This window comes from Crocodylus siamensis, chromosome 2 (genome assembly GCF_052110815.1).
Source record: "Crocodylus siamensis isolate JL-2025a chromosome 2, ASM5211081v1, whole genome shotgun sequence".
Taxonomy (NCBI): domain Eukaryota; kingdom Metazoa; phylum Chordata; order Crocodylia; family Crocodylidae; genus Crocodylus; species Crocodylus siamensis.
Window position 1 is genome coordinate 290,927,937 of NC_143396.1, and position 26,032 is coordinate 290,953,968.

General features: G+C 58.4%; 1 protein-coding gene across 1 annotated transcript; it reads right to left on the bottom strand.

Moving 5' to 3' along the window:
- Positions 1-9,375: 9,375 nt before the first annotated feature.
- LOC149872406 (prostaglandin D2 receptor-like) lies at positions 9,376-22,659 on the bottom strand. The gene is made up of 2 exons (XM_090034411.1): positions 21,822-22,659; positions 9,376-15,444 (listed from the first exon to the last, which is right to left on the bottom strand). The coding sequence occupies exons 1-2, from the start codon at positions 22,632-22,634 to the stop codon at positions 15,190-15,192; spliced, it is 1,068 nt and encodes a 355-aa protein (XP_089890537.1). The 5' UTR covers positions 22,635-22,659; the 3' UTR covers positions 9,376-15,189.
- Positions 22,660-26,032: the final 3,373 nt, after the last annotated feature.

Here is a 26,032-nt window from a genome sequence, read left to right on the forward strand (position 1 = left end):
CTTGCCCTCCTGGCCCCCGCTTGGGCCGGGCCGGGGGGACAGTGTATGACCTTCCTCTTCCCCCAGGGTCCCCCTTCACAGAGGCGGGGAGCTGGGGCACCTCACACCACGACTGGGGCCTCGGGGGCTCGCAGGGGACTCTCACTCCCCCCGGCGGCAGGTCGTGGGGCTACTGCCCGTGTTAGGTTAAACCCGCACGCTGCCTCCCACCGGTGGGGACTCGCTGGGGTCAGGACTTGCCTCTCCCATTCTCCCCCTGTCTTCCCTCGCGGCGTCCCGCCTCACCCGCTCGCTGGGGCTTCAGATGGCTGCCCCCTCACAAACGGGGCTTCTCCACACGCAGCGCTCCCTCTGCTTGGGGCCTCACCCTCGGGAGCCCCAACCCACTCCCAGCGGGGCGCAGCTGTAGGTCATACCGAGGACCAGGAGCCTCCTACAGCTCCTCCCTTACCTCCAGATGAACCTCAGCAGCCCTCGGGCCAGGCCTCCAGCAGCCAAACTGCCTTGTTCATATGGGCAGCCCTGAGCCAGAAATGGCCGCCGCCCTCACCCAGCCCCTGGCGGCTGCCAGCTCCAGGCCTTGAAGTGGCAGCACACGCGGTGCCCTGCCACGCTCACCCCTTGGCTTCCCTGGGGCAGGCAGGCTACAGGAAAGGTGACAACCGGGGACAGGTCATAAAGCAACAGGGATCGGAGGTTTGTACAAGGGGGCCAAAGGCAGATGCCATGCCAGATGGCACCCGCTGGCCCTCAAATGGACCCAAGGAGCCAGTGGACCCTGCCCAGCGATGCTCTGCTCAGAGAGGGGAATGAAGTCTGGCAAGGAGAGGCTCTGCTCCAAAGTGGCCCCGGGGGACTCTCCCACCAGAGCCTCCTGGCTGGGCAGGCGATATCCAGCGCTGTGGGACGCGGGCCTGTTTGTCACCTTTCCTCGCTCATTGGCTTCCCTGGGGCAGGGAGGCTACAGGAAAGGTGACCGATCGTAAAACAACAGGGGTCGGAGGTTCATAACTTCTTCGTGGTAAGGGTGGCCAAAAGTTGGAATGGGCTTCCAGGGGAGGCGGTGCTCTCCCCTACCTTGGGGGGCTTTAAGATAGGCATCTGGCTGGGGTTATGTGACCCCAGCGCTCTTTCCTGCCTATGCAGAAGATCGGACTTGGCGATCTGTTGAGGTCCCTTCCGACCTGAGCATCTATGAATAAGAAGGAGGGCAAAGGGAGACACCGAGCAGAGCACACTGAACGGCATCCGCTGGCCCTCAAATGGGTCCGAGGAGCCAGTGGGTGCTGCCCAGCGATATTTTGCTCAGAGATGGGAATGAGATAGGGCAAGGAAAGTGGCCCCGGGGACTCTCCAGCCGAGATCCTCCTGGCTGGGCGGGTGGATAGGTTGCAAACAAGAGCACGAAACGGGGACACCGAGCAGAGCACGCTGGACAGCGCCTGCTGGTCCTTCCGTGAGGCCGGTGGATGCCGCCTAGCGATGCTGTGCATCAAGACAGGAATGAAGTAGGGTGAAGGAAGCGGCCCCACGGTCCCCGGGAGCCACCTGGCCAGAGCCTCCTCCCTGGTTGGGTACGGCCAGCTTGGCCAGGTCCAGGAGGCCCTCGCGCTTCTCCTCCCCAGGCTCAACCAGTCAGACCTGGCCGTGCCACCTCAGTCCTGTTTTCATCTCTCCACTGGGCGCCCACCAGTGTCCGCAGCAGTGGGGGTGCAACCTTTGATAGTGTGGGGGTTTTGTTACAAAAATACACATTTCTATGTGTAAAAATAAAAATACCTATACACCCAGGCCTTTATGGGTCTGCCTTGTGACAGCTCCAGTTCGCTTGACAGTCCATAACACACCTATACAGTGAGCCATTGTCATCCCGATACAATACTGTATCCGTCACCAGCTTCTTTACCATCACAATCATGCAGAATAGCCGCACTGGTGCCCTTTCCTCCCCAACCCTCTCCCAATCTTTCCTTTTCCTTCCCCAGTCTCGTCACTCACGTCTCCTTCTCTCTGGCGGTCTTGGCCTCTGGTGCCAGTCCTTTCATTTCCATGAGTCCTCCCTCGTTTTTCCCCATTGTCCTGTAGCATACCTGCAGCTCGCTCGCTCCCGTTCTGATGCAGTCCTTGACTGGGCGGTTCGTGAGTCTGTACAGGAGCAAGCTGCTGGTCTTCCACAGGGGCTTCCCAACACAGGCGGTGAATTGCACACAGGACTCTGGCTGTGGCCTCTCCGGTCCTAAATTGAGGGGAAGAATCACTGCCTTCCATCTCCTGGTAACACACCAACCAATCCAGCCCAGGATGCCATTAGCCTTCTTGGCAGCAAGGCTCAAATTCAGCTCATTGTCTGCTGTGTCCCCCAGGTCCTCTTCAGCAGGGTGGCTGCTTAGCCAGTCAGTCCCTGGCCTGCACCAGTGCAGACTGGCCACCCTCTCTCCATTTTTCATGGCCGTGATGTGTTGCTGCGCCTTTCTGCTGCAGGGTGCTTGTCTGTTGGCCACGCCGGGGCCTGTCTCTCTTGCAAACACTGGTCTTGTAAAAGTGGGGGTAATGTGATATGTAAGAGCAGGTGGGAAGCTGCAAAGCAGTGATGACTGTTAATTGGCGCTACAACTCCAGAAACCCCCAGGGGCTGGAGGTCGGGGGGGGGGAGGAAGAGGAAGCTGGAGTAAGGAGAAGAGAGAGTGGATGCACGAGGGACCTGGGCAGCCCTGCACAAGTGGAGCTGGAGATCCCACTGGCGTGGTCAGCCAGGACGGTATGGACTGCAGCCAGGCGACCACCAGCAACACTCCTACAATCACAGAGAAGTGGGGCCAGAAGGGGACTTCGGCTAAAAACCTTCAGCTAAAAACCTCAACTCAACCGTGGTCCTGTTAGCTCAGATGTAGGAATGACTGACAGCAAAAGCCAGGGATCTTCCGTACAGGGGGACTGATTCAGACTGCACCCATCAGGAATAACTCCGTGGGGCAGGACTGGCCCTATCCAAACCCCTATGGAAGCCCACGGGGTCGCCCCCATGGAAGGACTATCAGATTTGGCCCCAGCATTTTCACTGGGAACTGCATTTCCTAGATCTTCGCACGTGGTATTTCATGCATGTAAACATCCCAGGGCTGTAGAGCCTAATTTGGGTTTTTTCAGCTACGCCCTTTGACATCCATGGAGCTGTTTTTGACATACTGGGGTGAGGTGATAGCACAATCAAGCTGTGGGATAGCAGTTGTGGGCCTGTTCTTAGGGAGAAAAAACTAGGATGCAGCTGGACTGTGCTTGAGCCTCTATGTTCTGCAGTGCTGAATGAAACGGCCAAGCGTTTTTCCAACAGATACTGCGCATTTGCAAGGCACTGCTCTCAGGGATCTCAAAGTATGGCCATGTGATAACTTGAAGCACTAAAAGCTCATGGTGGCTCCACTGGGACTTTACAAACCCACCCTGAACCCTTTCTGCTTCTTTATAACTCTTCAGCTCCCACTGGGATAAAAGTTTAAAAGTCCCACAGAGATTTGTAAGCATCCACAGGGAGCTCCATGTAAACTTTTCAAAGGCCTTCTATATTTCCAAGGGGAATGCCAATGCTTGTCTGTTCTTCCTGAAGGGCAATCAGGTGGCGTCGCTCCTTGGAGTGAGTAATTTCAGAAGCATTCAGCAGAGACAGTAGCATTTGGTGGAGCTCCCCACTTGGGGCAAGGGGTCAAGGTTGGATATTTGAAGGTAGGGAGTCCTCCCTTCTGGTCTATACCCATAACAATCATGAATAATTAAGGGAAAGCCAGAGGAGTTATGTAGCTACATAGCTCAAGGGAGAGATGGAGAGTCACACTGGGAAGCAAAATGGTGCTAGAGGCAAAGAAGAAGGGAAAGGCATGGACCCAGCCATGCAACTTTCCAGGGGCTGAGAGGGTCCTTACAGTGAAAATACCTCCGAGCTCTGCCGGGTTCCTAACCCCCTTTTCCCACCTCACCCCCTATTCCTGATTCTACAGGTTTTGCTCATAGACCAGATACAGAGACCCAGGTGCCAATCTGGGTTAAAAGTGCTGTGAAAACATAGCCCCAAATGGGTCAGGCTCCAGCAGCCCTCAAGGCCTCAGTACACAGATGCGAGGACAGTAGGAGTCCAGCTCTGAAATCTCTGCCCACCATGCCTTCTATACCAGACCAGGCAAGTGCTAATGTAAAAGCCCACATGGACATCAGCGTTACGCTGCCAAGCTAGAGCCGGTGAGAAGATGTGACTTAACTGCAGCCAAGGTTGGGCGTGGTGACCGGGTCGTGCCAATGCTCCTGCTGGGAGTCAAGAGGTTCCTGGCTAGGGGGGTCTTACCCCGCTGCTCAAGGCCAGACTGATGTCCGACCTTGGACTCAGGAAGGATTATTATTCCCTTCTCAGATCGGTACGGACTGTGGGGGGTTTGCCTTCCTCTGTAGCAGGGTGGGGGATGGCCCTTTACCCAACAGCTCTTGAGTGTAGATTAACAGCATTTTAAAAAGCAAGCTTTACTTGTGGCAGGTTGGAGCGTTATGTCATGTGTCGTGTCAGGACTGATGGTATTTTTACTAAGAGGTTAGATGATGGATTTGTATGGCATGGTTTGGATAGGTCCGATTCTGCCCCAGGCAGGGGTTGAACTCACTAGAGGTCCCTTCCAGCCGCACTTTTCTGTGACTCTGTGACGGTGCCTTGTCTCTTCACTGCTTGCAGCCAGTCGGAAAGGCGGTTCTTTGCACAATGTTTTAATTGCTCGCTCTCATACAGTGCGGTTGTACCACGCAGCAGTTATTTGCTCTTTGCTAGACTTGAGCAGCCAGGGACTATGAGCATGCTACAAGAAGTTATTAAAATGCATTTGTGGTCTTTAACCTTATTTAAAAGGTCATGTTTGAGCTGAAGCTTGACAAAGGGAAACCTCCCACAGGGCAGGCCTCAGTGCTGGGGTGAGCTGAGGTTTAAAAAAGCAGCACCTGGGCCATGTCCTGGGTGTAATATTTGCATTTCTCACTGTGGTTTCCTGAGTCACGGTAAGCTGTTCTAACACAAAAAATCAGGACATGGATTATTAACCCCTTCCGGGCAAAGGGGGCATGGCCAACTCTGCAGCTCTGTCCTCTCTTCTTCTCCCCGTTTAGCCTCCAGCACTGAGGGGAGCGGGGCCGTGTGGCTTAGGCACATGAGGGGTGTCTAGGGTGAAGGACAGATGGGGACCACTACTGGGGTTCACCTTTCCTGCCCCCACATTGCTGTTGCCTTCCAGCTGTTCCTTCACCTCTTCATTAGACCCAGGGGAGCACCCAGAGCAGAGGTGAGGGGAAATGCATGGAGGGCCGTGCGCCTGCTAGGTGTGAGGAGGAGCTGAGAGCCTGTCCTGCAGCCCAGCCACCTGCCTGAGGGTCCACCTGGGCTGTGGGGATCCATCTGAGGGGGCTGGAGAAGGCATCACCTCCTGAAGGTAGAACCAGAGATGGGCAAAAATTGAGATTATGTGACTGGCTTATCTCGATCCAGATCCGTTTGGCAAGCATTTGCATGACAGTAGACAAGGCAAGCTCCACGTGATAAGCTGTGCTATCTGCGCTTCCCTGGTTCCGGGGGGTCTCTACACTATTGAAGCCCCTTACTGACTGCTGCCTACTCTCACTTTGGTCTCCTCCCAGTCTGGGCCAGGGGAGGAGATAGGCCTCTTTGCTCTTCCATGGGTTTAGGCAGGGTTAAGTGACACACAAGACTTCGCTATACCGGAGACCGCTGTCTGATCAGACAGTGGGATCTGCTCTGTTAGCATCACGCAGCCAACCTGTGCTAGTCACCAGTGCAGGGTTCATCTGCACTTCAAGGACAAATCACTTATGGCCCCAATAGGTCACGGAAGGGCTTTTCACCAGGCGAGCTTCTAAGGGGGAGGGAGAGGGGAATGAATGGGCTTTGAGTCAGATCATCATGCTCCAATGATGAGACAAAATTCATTCCTACTGCAAACCCACTGACTCCAGCACTCAGCTGTTCTGATTAAGGTCACAGGAGTGATGTAGAGTATGTAGAAATGTCCATCTTCATTGACAGCTACAGCAGGCAAGCGAGTGTGTGGATCCAACAACGGTCACAAAACATTGACAGACTCTCCCCCAGTTCAATGACCTGTTTTAATGCCTTATGCAAAATAGCCAGCTGGTTTCTCAATAGCAGTCCTGATCTCAGTGGCCCTAGCGGGGTTAAGGCACGCTAGTTTGCGTAACCAGTGGCACACACAGGAAAGATATGGCTGCCTTGGTTTCTCTAGCCTGCATGACTAGGTACCATTTCCAGTGTGGATAGCAAGAGGCAGCCTTTGGCAAGTCCAGGGCAAGGCCTGATCCCACACTCCTGAGCCACAGGAGGACACAAGGTCTGCTCTGCTATCTCCTCAGCTGCAGCCGTGATATTGTGGCCCTGACCCAGCAACAAGAGGTTGTTAGTTTGCTGTTAGTCTGAAGTCTATCAGAAGGTAGCTTTGTACCTTATAGACTAACTAAACCAGAGATGTAAAGTGTCAGGTTTGGTGAGCATGAGCTGACTTCGCCAGACGCTGTGAAAGGACATGCACAGAACAGGGTAGCAAATGGAGAGAGGGATATGAATACAAAAGACAGGAGGGGAAAACAGTGCTGGGAGAGGCAAATAAGCCATCAACCCATAGGGCCAAAAGGGCCAAAGAAGTTAATCCAGGTAATGGGGTAAGAATCTGTAGCCCCTGTTGAGACCATACTTACCACAGTCCAGTCTGGGGGAGACATCTTGTTCTGCAATGTCCCATTCAAGCCGGTTTTTAAAGCTTTGTGGTTTAAGAACAGTTACTCTGATGCCAACGATGGAGGGTCCAGGGGGGTTAAAGTGTTTGCCACGGGGTTGTGTGTCTTTCCAGAACTGGTGTCAGATCGGTGTTCACTTATTTTTTTACATACCATGTAGACATCAGCGGGGCACTGAAAGCAGGTGATGGCATGCATGACATTTGGTGGAGGGGCAGGTAAATGAGCCTTGAATGGTACAATCTGGGGGTGGCCAACCTGCAGCATGTATGCCACAAGTCAGGGAGGGGATGGATAGTACAGAGCAGGGAGCAGAAAGCCGAGCAGCAGATCAGGCAGGAAGTACAGGGAAGGAAGCAGAAATTGGAGCAGTAGAACGTGTAGGGAGCACTGGGCAGAGAGCAGAAGGCAGAGTGGCAGATTGGGCAGAGGAAGGGAATCAGAGTGCTCCTCAGAGAGGGCACAGGGCTAATCCATGGCACGCCTGCCAAAAAGACTGGTCCCTACTGTTCTAATCTGTTATTCAGTCCAGTGATGATGTGGTCTGTGTTGATGAAGGGGCGCAGCTGGCATCTGGGTGCATTGCAAGACCTGGTGCCTCTCTGAGAACAGGAGTTAGGTAGTGTGTCTGTAGTAGATCCTGTGAGTACAACCCCACCCCCTTGGTCGGGGTCCCCCAACTCTCCTGCCACAACTTGCTGGTACCTGATGAGAAGGAGGGGGTTCAGTGGTGTTTTTCTTCCCCTGTCAACCCAAAGACAGGGTTACTCATAAGAGTGTCGCAGTGTTCCTTGGGGGTCCACCTCCCCTACACCCCATCCGCTCTCTAACCGCTCGGGTGTTTTGCTTGTCGCTCCACCAGTCTCTGTAAGCCCCTTTACTGTGTGGTCCAGCATCAGCTTCAGCAAACCGGCCAGCCACCTGGACGTTAATGCCTTTGGAGCCTCAGTCCCTGATCCCAAAGGGCTGAGCCCCGGGCATTTGGTGTCCTCCCCCCTCCAAGAGAGAAGGACATTTCTATAAGCTTGGAAAATGAGGGGCTGGGGGATTGTCCCTCCCCAGCCTAATGCCTGAAACTACTCCACTTCCTCTGATGCGGGGCAGTGTCTTCAGGGCTGTGACAACCAGCCTCTGGAGCCATTGCCTGCCCAGTGTGCTCCCACCTGGCACTCTCTCCCCCTCCGCCAGCTTCCGGTGGAGTTTTTGAATTACCTGCGGCGATGGCATCAGCTGCTGCAATCAGCTGGCTGCCACCCCACCTGGGAAGCAGCCACTTGAAGAGCTGGCGCAGCGTCGGCTCGCGGGGCTCCTATTCTGCTCCTGCTCATCCTGGCAGTAAGTTTGCCAGGGTACAGGTGGCTTGCTAGCCCCCCCCCGCCCGGAAATGCCTGGGGCTACCTCTAGCATCCTCGGTGCCTGTGGGGGCTTCTCGCTGCCACAGGTAGCCTGTTGTTTGAGATGTGGTTTGAGGTAGGGGGTCTATCTGCAAGCCACGACAGGTTCGTCCCCAGGGCTACCTTGAAATGGTTGTCATTCATGATGCATCCAAGGTGTTCAAGCTGGGGCTACAGGTGACAGCCAGACAGACTCTGTTGTCCTTGTGCTGGGGTTGGTGTTGTAGCAGGTTGGAGCGAGGTCTGAGCCTGGCTTTGTTGATTGGAGAAGCTAGACCGTGGGGGTTGCATTGTATGGTAGGAATCCCTGTTGCAATGCACCAAAGCACACAAATACATTTAAGTGTGTGTGTAAATCAGTCCCAAACAGATGCGGGTACTCCTAGAACATTTGAACATTTGGAAGAGGGCCAACATGGTGCCTATCTTCAAGAAAGGGAAGAGGGATGACCCTGCAAGCTATAGACTGGTCAGTCTGACTTCGATCCTGGGAAAAATCTTTGAAAAAATTGTTAAGGAGGCCATCAATTACAAGCTCGTAACTGGTAAGGTATTAAGAAGCAACCAGCATGGCTTTGTCAAGGATAGATCATGCCTGACAAGCCCAGTGTCCATTTATGAGTAGGTAACTAACTAGCTGGACAAGGGACATGAGGTTGACGTCATTTACTTAGACTTCAGTAAAGCCTTTGATTCCGTTTCCCATGAGATTATCTCAGTTATATTGGAGGGTACTGGCCTAAACCAGCCTACAGTCAGATGGGTGGACACCTGGCTTAGAGGCCCACCCCCGAGAGTTGTAATCGATGAGGTGGCCTCATCCTGGAGGGCCATCTCCAGGGGTGTCCCCCAGAGATCGGTGCTTGGAGCTGTGCTCTTTAACCTATTTATTAATGACTTGGATGAGGGGGTAGAAAGCTCAGTGATTAAGTTTGTGGATGATACCAAGTTGTGGGGAAACATGGGCACATCACGGGATAAGGTAAGGATCCAGGATGACCTTGATAGACTGGTTTTATGGGCTGAATGGAATCAGATGAGGTTTAATGGGGGAAAGTGCCGGGTCCTTCATCTGGGCAGGAAGACCCCTCACCACAACTACACGATGGGTGGTGGGCCGCTGGCTGGCACTGCATCTGAATGGGACCTGGGGGTCATGATCAACCAAAAGATAAACATGAACCAGCAGTTTATCATGCTTATCGCCAGTGCGATGAGGTTCCCAGCAAGGCAAATATAGCCTTGTGTAAGCAAGGCAAATATAGCTGATGTGTGGCCAATAGATCCAGGAAGGTGCACCTCCCTCTTTTTTTGGCACCGGTGAGGCCACAGCTGGAGTACTGTGTCCAGGGCACTGCACTTCAGGAAGGACATACAAAGAAGGGCCACCCATATGATTAGGGAGCTGGAGGATAGGCCCTATGAGGGGGGACTCTGGGAACTGGGCCTGTTCAGTCTGGGTAAGAGAAGACTGAGATTTGAGCTGATAGCCGCCTGCAAGTATGTTGGGGGGAGCACCAAGATCTAGGGGAGCAGCTATTCAGGAAGGCACTCCTTGGGAGGATGAGGACCAATGGGCACAAGCTAATAGAGAGAAAACTTAAGCTGGACATAAGGAAAAACTTCTTCTCTGTAAGGGTAACTGGAATCTGGAACACCGTCCCAGCAGGGCTGGTGCAGTCGCCGTCCTTGGAGGTGTTCAAGAGGAGGCTGGATAACCCCTTGTTGAACTCGTTTGAGCCCAGTAACCTCCTGCCCATGGCAGGGGCCTGGACTTGATGATCTTACAGGTCCCTTCCAGTCCTATGATGCTAAACCTACCAATGCCATTTGCCGCATTGGGGTGGGTATCATCAGGGAGAAGGCAATTCAGCTTTCCACCATGTCGGAGCCCAAGTGCAAAGCCTGCGCCTGGACAGCTTGAAGGAGCCTTTTATTCACGGGGGCTTTGAGAAAGGAAATGTATCCTGCTGAGAGGCTGTTCGGTGCTTGTGTATTGACCTAGATGATCAGAGCATTGTCTAAGCTGCGGGCGTTGTGGCACGTGGCAGGAACTTCCTGGAAGCTAATTTCACTTGTGAGGTTTTTTAATTTCACTTGTGAGGCAGGGTTTTTTCCCTCCGGGCCTGATGACAGGAAAATGCCAGCTGGGACGGCTTGTGCGTGTCTGGTTCAGTGTGTGCTTTCCCTGGCCAATCCCTTGTTTATTCCTCTCTGTCTCATCTCCAGCAAGTCCCATATGGGGCTTTCTTTCCCTCCCTACCAAGGAGGAGACAATTTCCACGAGCTGTGCTTTTCCAGATGACAATCAGAGGTCATGTCTGCATAAGCAAGGGGTTTGACCTTTGGGGTGAACAGATCTGGTACAACTGGTGCCTAGACTGTAAGGTCTCTCCTCCTGTTATTGCAAGAGGTGCTTAAAGCGATCTTCAAATGGAAACTTCCACAAGGGTGGAAGCAGTGCAAGGGGGTGTGTGTGTAGGCAGACCCTCTGCCCCGGAAGGGTGACTTAGTAGGTGACATTTGTGTGAAAATGAAGAGAAACATGAAGTTAGATTGAGCAGGTTTGTTTTTAGACTAAGTGTGCCGCTGCCATAGCTAAGGTGTGGGGGACACATTGACTGGGGAAGGCTGATGCTCCTGCCAGGACTTAGAAAACCCAGAGGTTCCTGCCAAAGGGTTTTGCTCTTCTGCTTGGGGACCTGCCAGTCACCAGGTTTGGGGTCAGGAAGGAATTTCCCCCCTTGGTCAGACATGAAGCCAGGCAGAAGGCAGTAGTACCCTGGTGCCTTTATAGTCTGGTATGGACAGCAGGGTTTTGCTTTCTTCTGTAGCGTGAGACGTGGTGCTCTCCCCAGGGTCCTTTTTGGCCATTGCAAGTGGCAGGGTGTAGTCCATGCCCTTGCTTGTCCTGCTCTTGTCTGCAGTCTGTTGTAGGGTGTTTTTGGTGTTCCTGGCTTTGTGCCTGCTACCGTTTGCCTTTGCATGCCCAGGCCTGGACCCAATACCCTGGGAGGTCCCTCTCAGTCCTGTATTCCCATGACATCAGCTGCCTGTTGGATGTGGGTCAGTTAGATACAGGGTGTATGTGGTAATGGGGAGGGTATAGCTAGCACACACCCCGAATGCTGGGTGCAAACCTGGTGTGACCGCATGCCAAGGGCATAGAGGTGGGGAGGAGGTAGCTAAAGAAGGGTGTTATGTTAAGCAGACTTCCTGCTGAAAGAGCCTTGGATTGAGCCAAGTTTGGTTCAGAGCACCCCCAAAGCTGGGGGTCGGGGGGGCAGGTGAGGCACTGCTGTCTCCTTGCTTCTCCGTGGCTGGAAGAGCCAGAGCCTGGTTCACCTTCCCCTGAGCAGTATTGCCCAGAGCTGGTCCAAGTTACCCTTCCCGTGCACTGCCCCACAAGGCTGTCCAGCGAGGGTTCCCGGCACAACCCGCAAAGAACAGCGCACCGTGGGCAGGGACCATGGGGCTGGCCCTGAGTGCATGAGCTATACAGACCCCGTAACTGTCCCTCACTTCTACCCTCCTGAAATGTGCACATTAATGATCTCCGAAGTGATTTGACACAAAGCAAAGCTCACACCTGGCCTGCATTTAGTAACGTGTCCTCTCTCAGGGCAGTTGCAACCCTGATGCTGAAACAAGAGCAGCAACTCTGTGCTTGATGGCCACAGGACCTTGCAGAGGGGTGCAGGATGGCGCTCATCCGGTCTCTTCTCAGCTGGTCTGACCCAAAGCCTGTTGCAACCAGAGTGCATCTCCACTGACCGTGCACCAAGTTCCTAATGGGCCATGTTCAGTGCAGGAGGCATCTGGCATTGGTGCTAAAGTAAGGCTGGGACAAACCATGTGATAGATCAGGGCAGGACCCCCAGGGAGGCCACAAGCTCATTGTGTTGTACTTTTATATCGGTGCTTAAGTATCACTGGCTTCTTATGCAGATTGGGGGCTATTTCCCCTGGGCCAGTTTTCCAGGGAGAGCCCCTGGGATACCTCGATCCTCTGTGCCAGAAGCCACAGGCAAAGCTCCTGCTGATGACTACAGGGATTTGACTCATGAACTGCCCCAGACTGATACTGGGCTGTGCCGCCCTTGGAGATTGAAAGTACCCTCTCTGGCTGCCACGGACTGGATGCCCGGGAGGGGTCACCGCCAGCACCCAGGCCGGCAGGTAGGCAAAGGTGTTGAATCTGCACATGTGAATGTTAAGTGTGGAATCTGCTCATGCTAATATGTGTATAGCTTTCCTTTATGTTTCCAAGATATTCTGTGCCTGCCACTCGTGTCCACATTTAATTGTCACTTATTTGTGAACGCCTCGGACAAACGTAACACAGGCAGCCAGAGACACCTGCCCAGGGGCCTACTATCAGATGGCATGTTATTAAGATGCAGCTGTTTCTCTGCCCCCCTCCACCCAGCAAAGTTTCTTTGTAAAAGACAATGAGCTCCGAGCTAACAGCAGCTCCCAGCTGAAGCCCGAAGCAAGGAGGTCCCCACTGCACAGGGGTCTGGAGCTGAGGGATGCACCCCAGGGAGCAGGTCATGACAAATCAAGTCCCGAACCATTGGCAGCAGCTGGAGGGATGCACTGGAGCAACATGTGTCCTTAAAGCATCTCTGAGCCCGCAGGGCTGTGTCCCCCTCCCGAGACACTAAGGGGGCTTGGCTCTGATTGCCAGAAGCAGCGACTGGCACAGTCTTGGGGGCTCAGAACTGACGGTGCCACTATGCAGAGGACCCACATTCACACACAGCACAAAAAGCTGGGGTCTCAAACAGGCTGAACACCCACAGCTCCTGGTAATATCATTTACCCTGGGAGTACTCAGCACCTCTGAAAACCAAGTACACAGGCAAGTGCTGAAATATGGCAGGGGCCCAAGCCTGCTCATGTAGGCTCCGTTTCATCCTCCTGGTTTGAAACTAGGCCCAGGACCAGCCCTGGGCAGTCGCTGCCACCACTTCTTGCAGCCCCTGCTCCGTCTTTCGAAGGCCCCCTTGTAAGCACACAGCTTTGTACGTGGAAGGCAGAGGGGTTTGTGCAAGAGTCCAGGTAGGAGCATCAGCAACCTGCAGTGTACACACCCACCCTCTGGGTACCAGAATCTGACACGTCCCCGAACCGGCGTGAAACAGCTCCATCCGATCTCTTCCCCTGCAGTACAGAAGAAAGACTGGCACAGGTTCTGCTTTCCAAGTACTCTCTTTAGTCAGGATACAGCACCACGGCCTGCCAGCGAATGTAACATCACCTCTTACAGTAGAGCCAAGTCCCCCGGGAGGTAAAAATATACTCCTGGTGCCTGTGAGAACTCGGGCCGGGCAGTACAACAGTGACGTTTGCATGAGCTCATGCTTTAAATATATCTTAAGCTCTTTCTCTCAAAGCTACATGCACCAGTCATTCATGACAATTCATGCATGTCAATCATGGCCAGGAAGCCCCAATTAAAAAGACCGTTTGTCTCATTTTGGACGTACCCTGTACTGTGCTTTTTCTCAAAAACCTGCTGTCACGACTAGGGATATCTGCTGCCATAAGTGTGGGACTAGACTAATTAGATGTTTGCTTAATGTGAATATAACATGGTTTAATAGCTACAAGCCAGGCTATGTAGAACCCATCGGGCAAGAGCATGAATTCCAGCCTGCCTGAATAAATTTGATCGTTAAAGCAAAGTATTCGCTGAGGTTTGTCTACCAAGCAGAAGCCATCCTGGAGAAGGCATGAAGCCGAGCACTGCCTCAAGAAGAGTTAATGTAACAAATCACACCATGTAAAAGGCCTTTCGGAAATATGCTGTGAGGCCTTTTTCACTGACAACATTCAAGCTCTTTTGCTTTCCCAGTATATATAATACATTTCGGCTCTGCTCAGCTGTTTACAGTCTTAAACTCAAGTTGGCAAAAGCTCACCCAGCTGCATAACTTAATTCATATGAAACCGTTCCATGCCGGGAGCCTTTGTTGGAGCCAAGTGTCACACACGGATCAATCTCTGCTGGTTCCCACCGGGCCCTGGAGTGCCGTGGTCCTGCACCCAGAACGCTCCTGGCCTGCCAGACCAGAGTCCCGCTTGCAAATCCAGGGCAAGGCGTGGCAGGATAAATAACCCGGCTGCATGCAGAGATAGCTGTCTATGCCCTAGGGATCACCTCTAGCACTGCGAAACCCCACTGGGGCAGCTCCAAATGGCTGCATCAGCTGAATAGCTGACCGTAGGAGAAGCTCAAACATCAGAACTGCCTGATCCAGGACCCCCGCCGCAGGCCAGGCCACCTAGCTTGAGCGGGAGGCACCTGGAGACTGCTGTGTGTGAAGAGGAAGCAGGTGAGGGGCAATGCTCTGCTCGTACCTTGAACTCACACCCCGGGGAAGACTGCCCTGGAGAGCCATTAATCCGAGACACCCTGTCCTGTGCATTTAAGACAGTTTGGGTGTTGGCTGAGGAGAGGGTCACACTGGAGAACTGATTGTCCACAGCTTTTGTTTATTTTCATTTAAAGACTGACTTGCCCATTGATGGGGGCAGGTGGGGGCAAGTGAGAGGCGCACACCCCATGCATCCCTAAAAGTCAATGGGCGCCTCCATGCAGAGCAACTTGTAGTTCTGGGTGCGGGACCTCACTGGAGAATAAGATCCACAGACCAGAGTTAGAGACACTCACCGCATGAGGCGGCAAATGCCTTATTTTCACAGTCCAGATGCTCCGGGAGGCTAAGTGCAGCTATGTCAAGACATTCATCATTACTACCACGGCCCCAGATTGTAGCTCCAACCTGGGACAGGGAATGCGAGCTGCAGCGGGGGGAGAAGCTTCAGGTCCATTGAACGTGTACGCAGCGAGAAGGCAGGTGCTTTCCCTTCCCCAGGGCACACGTTCACACATCTGAGGCTTTGTGCACACGATCCACTCCTCCCGGTCGCACCCAGGGTCATGGTCGGTGCTGACTGTGGGCCAGTGTGAACAAGGAGCAATACAATATCCCCTTCAAGTCATCCCAGAAAGTGAGCAGCTGCCTGCTGTCTGGCAGGCTCCATGCCCGGGGCACAGAAGCGGAGGCCGGGCAGCTTTCTTGTAGTTCAGTCTCCTGCAAAGTCGGTGGAAAAACATACGGAAGGAGGAGGTGCGGAAGATGATGAACACCCAGGGGTCCACAATGGAGTTCACCGACATGAACCGCAGGGCGGTGAGGTCCGCTTTCTCATTGAAGTCAGGAGCAAAGGCCCCGATGTAGGCACGCACCTGTGATGAAGAACCAGGAAAGCGATCGTGTTAGCAAGCTAGAAGCCAAGTTCTGGGTTCTCCAGTCCTCCCAGGTAGCTTTCACCCCAGGTCAGCCTTCATTATCAGCTGGGTTGGGAAGGACCTCAGGAGATCACATCTGATCCAACCCCCTGCTCAAAGCAGGACCAGCCCCAACTACAGCATCCCAGCCAGGACTTTGTCTAACCTGGTCTTCAAAACCTCTAAGGACGGAGAGTTCATAACCTCTCTGGGTAACCTCTTCCAGTGTTTTCCTACCCTCCACACGAGAAAGTTCTTCCTAATATCCAACCTCAACTTCCCTTGCTGCAACTTGAGCCCGTTGCTCGTTGTCCAGTCATCTGCCCCCACTGAGAACAGCCCAGCTTTGTCCTGACACCAACAGCACGCTCCACTCTAACCCGCCCCATGGACCCAAGGGTAAGCAATCTGCTCCTGCGCAATGAAATTACAGTTTCCCTGGATGCAACTCCACTTCAAACGGATGCAACTCCAGCTCAAGAGTGCTGGCGAGTTCATATCAGCCGCATCTCGCGTCCCACTCATTTTCGTGGTTCCTCTGCAGACACGCTCGGTAGCCGGTGTTGTGCTGAGCCTAACTCTGATCTCTGCTGGATGGGCACAGATCATGAGTGGCTCTGCTGAAGTCACCGTGGAGTGGACTGGGACAGCACCAAGAATAGGCTTGATATTTTGGGCCATGCAATGGCTACGAACAAACTTCCTCTCAATCGCCGCGGCAGGTCTAAGCAACCTCTCTGCTCCCTGATCAGGGCATCACCAGGGAACTACACAGCCCCTCTAAGCTTTAAGGCAAGACCCCAGTGAGCCCAGCCAGCCCGGTCCCATGCGGAGAGCTCCATCGACAGGGGGTCAGGCAGGGGCCTGGGGCCTTGTCCCCACCTCTGGCGTGGGCTGTCTCTGGAGGGAGGGGAGCGGATGAGCTCTGCAGGCTTCACGCCACCCCAGCCCTTCCCCGCGTCCCAGGAATCCCCTGCAGCACAGTCCAAAGCGACTGCAGCAGGGAGCAGCGGGGGCCTGGGCTTCACCTTCCCATAGTTCAGGGGATTACCAGTGTGGTCAAGCCCATTTGCAGCAACCCCTGGTAAGAGCAGCATCCACCTACCCCTCCTGTGTATCCAGCCCACGCTCCCTGTAACAGCTCCAGCCTCTTAGGAGCAGAGCTCCCGGACGCTGGCGTGTTGCTACTAAAAGACACTGACTGCACTGGCTCTGCTTTGCAAGGAGACAGCTCCTTGACTTACTGACCCTAGGGTCTGATGCTCATTCTCTTTCCACTGGTGTAACTCCGCTTACACCACGGGACTCATTCTAGATCTCCCCCGGGAGGAGGAGAGACGCAGGCCCTGCTTGTGCAAAAGATGGCTTGAAGAGAATATATCCAAGCAGCGGGTTAGTCTCAGGACAACCCAGAGGACCCCTGGAAGCTGCGAACTGCGTAGCCTGCATGCGAGCGCGCTGTGAGAAGGGCCCTTCTGCCTACAGCAGCGGTGCTCAGCCACGGTGGCATAGCGTGGCATCCCGGGGGCACAGAGATGCTCTCAGGGGTGCCACGCACAATGCTAGCGCTGCGAGGTGTGCAGACAGGATAAACCCAGAGATGTCCAACAGGAGTCCACAGTGTTGAAACCATTCTGCCCTGCGGCAGTCTCTGAGGTCCTTGCAGCAGCAGAATTGCCCTGTTACTTTCTGTAGTCAGGAAATGAGTGAAAACTAAGAGCCGGCATTTTCCAAAGGGTGCCTTGAGTTTAATGGCGGGGGGGCGCATGAAGCCTCACGAGGTTGGGGACCACCGATCTAAAGCCAAGCCGTGGGAGCAGGACATAACCTGGGGCGTTCTCCTTGCCAGAGGATCAGGGAGCGACCTCAGGAAGTTCCTCCACTTCTCCAGCCTCAACATCCCCGCTGCAGCTTGAGGCCATTGCTCCTAGTCCTGTGCGCTACGGCCACAGAGAAAAGCTCGTCTCTGTTTTCTCTATAATCACTGTTCAACTAGTTGAAGACCACTGTCAACCCCACCCCCCCAGTCTCCTTTTCTGCAGACTAAACAACCCTAGTTCTTTTAGGCTTTCTTCACGGCTCCGGCGACCCAGGCCCGAGGCCCCTGGCACGGGGGAGGGAGCAGGGGGCTGGGCAGCGCTGGGGGTTTGCACCGCGGCCTATCAGACCTGAGCCCACGCCGGGCTGCCCGGGCGCGGGTGAACAGCTGCGCTTGGGAAGGGCTCGCGAGCTCTCGCAGCACGTCCATCACCGAGGTGTGCTTGTTTTGGCCGGAGGGAGAACCGCAGTCCTGGGCATGTTCAATACCTGTGATTCTTGGGCCAGAGTCAAAGCCGGACCCATTCCTTCCCCCAGCTCCGCTCTGGTGCCAGGGCAGGCAGCGATCTGAAAGCCACTCAGCAGCTAAACCAGCTTTCCATGTAATGTGATTATTGCAAAATGGCCATGAGGAGACTAGTTGCAGACAGGCAACGGGAAAAGTACCCAAACAGAGGGGTTTTTTTTCCCTGTGCAGGGCTCAAAAAAGACCCATCAAATTCAAAAACCCACACTGAATTGTATCACAAACGACTGCACGCAGATGATGACTCCTCTTGCGTTTGCACGGGGGCAAACTCGAAGTGACCTCGCTCCAGCAAGGAGAAGGCTGCTGGCGAGTGGGGGAGGCCGAATCCAGCCTACGCTTTAAAAAATGCCTCTGCTGCAAAACTGGAAGCGCGCTTCTCCTGGAGCGAGCGGGGGCTGGCCCGGTTCGCGGCAGGCGCCGGGCTCAAGGGCGAGGGACCGGGGAAGCGGCTCCCGCTCCTCGAGGCTCCTCCCGGCCCAGAAGCCGCACGCGACGCGAGTTCCCTCTTGCGGGCAAACGCCCCAGGTCGCATTTGAGCTCCGCAGAAGCAGAGAAAATTTGGGTGGGAAGGGAGCTCGGGAGGTCACATCTAGTCCAACCCCAGGGCGTTGTCTAGCCGGGGCTTAAACACCGCCAGGGTTGGAGACTGCCCCGCCGCTCTGGGTGACCTGTCCGGGTGCTTCACTGCCCTCCCAGTGAGGAAGTTCTTCCTAACGTCCAACCTCAACTTTCCTTGCTGCAGCTCGAGCCCATTGCTGCTTGTGCTGCCCTCTGCCCGCAGCTCCGTCCGCTGTGCAGCCCCCGGCCGGGAGGTGAAGGCTGCTGGCCAGGCCCCCTCGGGCTTCTCTTCTGCAGGCTCGGTAACCCCGGCTCCCTCAGCCTCTGCTCGCAAGCCACGTGCCCCTAACCACTCATCCCGCTGGTCTGCGCCTACAGGGCGGTATTTGATCAGCATCAATGCCACTTCCACAGGACGCAGTCAAACAAGCCCTCAGGTCCCCGGGCAGACGGTGGCCATCTCTAGGGAGCCCCAGCCGAGATCGAGGTCAGGAAAACAGGACCGGAGGCTGGCAGCACGAAGGTGGGCCTTTAAGAGGCGTCTCTGTGCCCACAGATGCAGGCGGGGGCCTAGCAGGGCTCGCCAGAGCACAGAGGTACCTCCCAGCCGGAGGCGAGGGCCAGCGCGGCGGAAGCACTAAGCACTGCAGGGCTAAATTTGTACGCACCGGGCCCCAGAAGGGACTCCAGCCCCCTGCACGTACCGGCCTGGCGGCTACAGCGGCTCCCAGGAGGGCGAGACCCATGCGCCCGTCCCTCCTTGCTGGAAGGGAACAGGGCCACGTCCCCCAGCTCTGCGGAGATGGTGGGTGGCTGCCGGGGCCGGGGGGGCCTTGCCGTCCCCAGCCCGAGGACCCTGGGCTTCCCGGCTCAGGACAGCAACTTCGCACTAAGGCTCCAGCGAAGCCCCCCCCCCCCCCCCCGACCCGCACTTCCGAAAGCGCTGGCTGCACTCTTTCAACGCCTGCAAGCACGTGGCATCCTTGCACTTTACTCCCGGGGCACGTCTCACCAGGTGCCGGGCTGCGGGGGCAGGCGGGCCAGCACGGCCCTCTCGCCCGCGGAGCGCCGGGCCGGGGTTTGCGGGCTGCCCCGGGCTGAGGCCACGCGGCGGCGGGGGAAGGGGTCCCACCTCCGTGACCACCGGCAGCAGCCGCAGTGCGGTAGGAGAGATCCGAGGCGGCTGTGCACACCCGCTCCCAACCCCCTGTCCTCCAACCGGATTCCCCCTGGCCAGTCTAACCATGATTTCTCATGTAAAACAGGCACCGGCTGCTTTGCCTTTGGACCCGAGCGGCGTTTGTGTTGTGCTCCTCGGCCCCCTCCACTGGAGGAGGTGTCGCAGGATTTCCTCGCTGCGAAAAGGCAAAGACGGATCGTGTGGGACGGGGACGACCCTGCCTCAGGGCAGGGGTTAGACTAGATGGGACCTCTGCGGGTCCCTTGCAGCTCGACTCCCCGTGAGTCTAGGATTCATCTTCTCTCCCCAGGGATGGCTGGACCTTCTCTGCCAATTTAACTCGGATCCCTGTTCATCACCGTACGTCTTGATGAGCTCTCCACCTCGCCTCTAAGTCTCCACACAATACTACGACACTGCACACTTGTCTGCTTTCCTAAAAAAGGACAGGAAACTCTGTAGGGGCACCTGGCCAATTTTTATCAGCTTGGAAATCCCTATGAAATCGCTGCTAAAACAATTTTCCGAGAACACACCTACCCAACATTGCAGAAGTGACGACATTTACAGCTACAACACCCAGGCGAAAAGATCAATATGAGAATAGGGCTGAGATCTTCCTAAGCAGATAGCGAGGGGTTTTCTTCCATCTGCAATCTTAGCAGATCTGGAATATCCTTCGGTTTTTTGTCGAGCCCATTTAAGGGTTATGCCGAGAAACGCACTCCTCGCTGGGTCACGCTTCTCAGGCTGAACTCGCACAGAAACGATGTAGTTGGAGACAGCAAGGGATCAAAATATCCTTTGTAGACCAGAGAGCGGGGTTTCAGGTGCGATCCCCAGCAGAGCTAAGGGGGCCCTTCCTTCCAGCCCTGAAACTCGCTGTCTGCCTCCTCATCCTGAACTCTGTCTGGTCCGACTGATGCCATGTTGTATACGAGCATAATTCGTGGCAGTCGCGAAATCCAAGGAGCTCACCTGAAGAGGACCCGACCTGGAAGCCGTCTCCCCACCCGAACTTCTCCCCCGCAGATTGCTACGGACTTCTCGGCCGCTCAAAAAAATCGTCGGACGGTGCTACCTCTCTCACATACAAGTTTCCTTGTGTTTCTTAAAAGAATGGTTTTTTTTTCCAGATCTGTGGTCTGCAGGAATTTTTCATATTAAAAGCTAACGATAACCTACAAAATTACATTTCAGCAAAAAGGAAGTCAGCCTTTCCGAGTCACAGAACAAAGCGGTTACGGCGGGGTGGGAAAGCACATTAAAAGTATAACGTTTACTCTCATTTATATCCTCGTCTATGAAACATCCTTCAATGGATTTTTCTCCAAATTTCGTCCCCTAAGTCACTTCTTTACAGCAAGAACTCTCATTTCCTTTTCATCGTGTAATTGTAGAAGGCACCTGGGACTATTAAAACATCCCTCCTACTAACGGGCATCATGTAGCTGGGTGCACTTTGATGCACTGACACACCCTCTCCTCCGGCTGGACCTTTTATACACAAAACAGCATTAACCACAGTAAAAAGAGGCCACGAGAGGTGGTGAGCCACAAGCCAGGCGGGGCAGGGTCACACCCTGGAGACTAACCGGGTCAGAAAGGCACGAGCTTTCCTCGGTAAACAGGATGCATCGATATGAGATGCATAATATACTGGGTTTCACCAGTTTCCATCTCCCTGTAAAGTGACATGCAGCGAAGGTGCGAGCGCCGGACGGGTTTCAGCCTGCACGCTTAACAAGACCCTGGCTCAGACCAGCCAGCCCACAGAAGTCCGCTGAACTAACGCACGCGGCCGGCGACTCAGCTGCACCGGCACTGGCGGAAACTTCCGAGTGAGCGGGATCGGTGCAGCTTTCTGTGACATCTATATGTGCGCACCGCGCAATGGAAAAATCAGCATTCGGGAGAAGGGAAAGGGAGGAGAAGGGCAGGCGGTGCTAAGGCCCCCTCCCGGTGTCACACGGCGCACTGCCGAGCCCGGCCTGGAGGCGCGGGGCAGCGAGGGAAGACACGGCGTGGCGCCAGGGCAGGAGGGCCGTGGCGGCTGAGGCTGGGCGCCCCGGGCCTGCTCAGCGCAGCTCGCCCGGCTCCTGCCGCCCGGGCTTTGCGGCCGGGCGCCGCTGCCTCGGCGCTGCAGGGCGAGCCGCCGCGGGGCCCGTCCAGACAGCTCGCGAGCGGAGCGCTGGGTGCGCGGCCGCGGGGAGGGCCGGCCCGGCCAGGGCAGGACGCGGCCGTACTCACGACGAGCGGCAGGGAGCAGACGGCGAAGAGCGCGGCCATGAGCGCCAGCAGCACCACGTGGTCGAGCTCGCGGAGGCCGCGGGCGGGCGCGGGCGCGGGCGCGGGGCGGCGGCGGGCCAGGCGCACGAGGCTGCGCGCCGCGCCCAGGCTGCAGAGCGCCACGGCCAGCACGAGGCCGCCGAGCAGCGAGGCGTAGAGCAGCGGGAAGGCGCCGCCGCGCGCCAGGCGCACGAAGCACCAGGTGCCGGGGCAGTGCTGCGCGTAGCGGCCCCAGCCCAGGCGCGGCGCGGCGCTGAGCAGCGCGCACAGCGCGGCGGCCGGCAGCAGCAGCAGCAGCGCGGCGCGGCGGCGGCGGCGGCGGCGGTAGCAGTGCGGCCGCGCCAGCGCCAGCCAGCAGCCCGCGGCCAGCGCCAGCAGCGCCAGCGCCGGCGCCAGCCCGAAGAAGGCCATGAGCGCGGCGAAGAGCCCGCACAGCCCCGCGCCCTCGCCGCCCGCCGCGCCGTCGCCGTCGCCGTCGCCCGGCCACAGCTGGCTCAGGCTGCGGTTGCGCGCGTAGGCCGCCAGCACCACGGGGCTCAGCAGCGCCTTGCCCAGCAGGTCGGTGAGCGCCAGCCCGGCCGCCAGCAGCCAGAAGCCCGGCGCCCGCCCGCGGCCCCGCGCCCGCTGCCGCGCCAGCAGCGCCAGCGCCAGCGCGTTGCCCGCCAGCCCCGCGCCGAACAGCAGCGCGCCCGGCAGCGCCGACTGCCCGCTCTGCACCGCGCGGCTGCGCCGGCACGGGTAGCCCTCCTCCGCCGCCGCCGCCGCCGCCTCCATCGCCCGCTCTGCCGCGCCGCGCCGCCGCTCCCGCACCCCGCCGCGCCGCCCCGCCCCCGCTCCCGCCGCCCCGCCCCCGCCGCCCTGCCCTCTCGTCCCCACCCCCCGTCGTCCGGCGCTCCCGCCTGTCCCCCGCGCGTCCCCACCCCCCCATCGTCCGGCGCTCCCAGCCTGTCCCCCGCGCGTCCCCACCCTCCCGTCGTCCGGCACTCCCAGCCTGTCCCCCGCGCGTCCCCACCCGCCCGTCGTCCGGCGCTCCCAGCCTGTCCCCCGCGCGTCCCCACCCGCCCGTCGTCCGGCGCTCCCCGCCTGTCCCCCGCGCGTCCCCACCCCCCGTCGTCCGGCGCTCCCGCCTGTCCCCCGCGCGTCCCCACCCGCCCGTCGTCCGGCACTCCCAGCCTGTCCCCCGCGCGTCCCCACCCGCCCGTCGTCCGGCACTCCCAGCCTGTCCCCCGCGCGTCCCCACCCCCCGTCGTCCGGCGCTCCCAGCCTGTCCCCCGCGCGTCCCCACCCCCCGTCCTCCGGCGCTCCCAGCCTGTCCCCCGCGCGTCCCCACCCCCTGTCGTCCGGCGCTCCCGCCTGTCCCCCGCGCGTCCCCACCCTCCCGTCGTCCGGCGCTCCCGCCTGTCCCCCGCGCGTCCCCACCCGCCCGTCGTCCGGCACTCCCAGCCTGTCCCCCGCGCGTCCCCACCCCCCGTCCCGGCGCTCCCGCCTGTCCCCCGCGCGTCCCCACCCCCCGTCCTCCGGCGCTCCCGCCTGTCCCCCGCGCGTCCCCACCCGCCCGTCGTCCGGCGCTCCCGCCTGTCCCCCGCGCGTCCCCACCCGCCCGTCGTCCGGCGCTCCCAGCCTGTCCCCCGCGCGTCCCCACCCCCCCCGTCGTCCGGCGCTCCCAGCCTGTCCCCCGCGCGTCCCCACCCTCCCGTCGTCCGGCGCTCCCAGCCTGTCCCCCGCGCGTCCCCACCCTCCCGTCGTCCGGCGCTCCCAGCCTGTCCCCCGCGCGTCCCCACCCCCCGTCGTCCGGCGCTCCCAGCCTGTCCCCCGCGCGTCCCCACCCGCCCGTCGTCCGGCGCTCCCAGCCTGTCCCCCGCGCGTCCCCACCCGCCCGTCGTCCGGCGCTCCCAGCCTGTCCCCCGCGCGTCCCCACCCCCCGTCGTCCGGCGCTCCCAGCCTGTCCCCCGCGCGTCCCCACCCCCCGTCGTCCGGCGCTCCCAGCCTGTCCCCCGCGCGTCCCCACCCTCCCCGTCGTCCGGCGCTCCCAGCCTGTCCCCCGCGCGTCCCCACCCTCCCGTCGTCCGGCGCTCCCGCCTGTCCCCCGCGCGTCCCCACCCGCCCGTCGTCCGGCGCTCCCAGCCTGTCCCCCGCGCGTCCCCACCCCCCGTCGTCCGGCGCTCCCAGCCTGTCCCCCGCGCGTCCCCACCCCCCTGTCGTCCGGCGCTCCCGCCTGTCCCCCGCGCGTCCCCACCCTCCCGTCGTCCGGCGCTCCCAGCCTGTCCCCCGCGCGTCCCCACCCCCCGTCGTCCGGCGCTCCCAGCCTGTCCCCCGCGCGTCCCCACCCCCCGTCGTCCGGCGCTCCCAGCCTGTCCCCCGCGCGTCCCCACCCCCCGTCGTCCGGCGCTCCCAGCCTGTCCCCCGCGCGTCCCCACCCCCCTGTCGTCCGGCGCTCCCGCCTGTCCCCCGCGCGTCCCCACCCCCCGTCGTCCGGCGCTCCCAGCCTGTCCCCCGCGCGTCCCCACCCTCCCGTCGTCCGGCGCTCCCAGCCTGTCCCCCGCGCGTCCCCACCCGCCCGTCGTCCGGCGCTCCCAGCCTGTCCCCCGCGCGTCCCCACCCGCCCGTCGTCCGGCGCTCCCCGCCTGTCCCCCGCGCGTCCCCACCCCCCGTCGTCCGGCGCTCCCGCCTGTCCCCCGCGCGTCCCCACCCCCCGTCGTCCGGCGCTCCCAGCCTGTCCCCCGCGCGTCCCCACCCCCCGTCGTCCGGCGCTCCCGCCTGTCCCCCGCGCGTCCCCACCCGCCCGTCGTCCGGCACTCCCAGCCTGTCCCCCGCGCGTCCCCACCCGCCCGTCGTCCGGCGCTCCCGCCTGTCCCCCGCGCGTCCCCACCCGCCCGTCGTCCGGCGCTCCCGCCTGTCCCCCGCGCGTCCCCACCCGCCCGTCCTCCGGCGCTCCCGCCTGTCCCCCGCGCGTCCCCACCCGCCCGTCGTCCGGCGCTCCCGCCTGTCCCCCGCGCGTCCCCACCCGCCCGTCGTCCGGCGCTCCCGCCTGTCCCCCGCGCGTCCCCACCCGCCCGTCGTCCGGCGCTCCCGCCTGTCCCCCGCGCGTCCCCCCCCCCGTCGTCCGGCGCTCCCCGCCTGTCCCCCGCGCGTCCCCACCCGCCCGTCGTCCGGCGCTCCCCGCCGTGCCCATCGTCAGTTCCTAGCTCCCCTTTATCCTCCAGCCCACCCTGCACTCCCAGCGCGGTGCCCCTAGAGATGAGGGCTTTTATTAGACCAACTAAGACATCGCAAAAAGTTATCTTTTTCTGCAATCTTTCCCCCGGTGCACACGCCCTTCCACAGGCTCAGGGAAAGTTAAGATGGTTAAAAAGCCCCCCTCCATCAGAAATAATCTTCATTTTTGCACAGTAGGTCAGGGCAAAATCCAAGACAGATGATCCCCTAGTTGTATTCTCCACTTTATGGAAGAGAAAGTGGTCCTCCACACAAGTTAGGAACCAGTCGACAATCAGAACAATTCTTGCCTGCAACTCATTTCTTCCCCGTGCCTCTCACTTTTGTGGACATGTATGGGATATATTCTTCATTTTGACCTCCTCACTTCCCCTTTGCACCCCTCGGTGCAGCCCTTCAGGTGTTTGGCCAACCTGCTCGTGTCATGCCTGGCCGTGTCATTGATGCCTACGTGGACAAGCGGGAAGGGGTGGTGGTCTGAAGGTTGCATGAGCTCCAGCTGTCTCTCTGTGACATCCTGAATTTGGGCTCAGGCAAGCTGCACACCACCTGGGCCCCCAAATCGGGATGGCAAATTGGTGCAGAAGGGGGTCACCAAACATCACCACTCTTCTCTGCTTTCCGGGCGCAGTGGTCCTGGAGCCGCTGTCCTTGGGGCCCGGTGTTTCCTGCTCTCTTGGCTGCTGCCTCCTCTGCCTAATGCATGCACATCCTCTCCTCCGCCTCTTCCCCAGCACTTCCACCACAGAGTGCTTGAAAGCAGGCTTTTGCTACGGTCTCCCACAGCATTCCCACAAGAAAGCTAGGGAGGTACAGGTTGGATGAATGGTCCGTAAGGTGGATAGAAAGCTGGCTGGATCATTGGGCTTGGAGGGTAGGAACCAATGGCTTGATGTCTAGTGGGCAGCTGGCATCAGGTACATGCCTCAGGGGTCGGCCCTGGGGCCGGTTTTGTT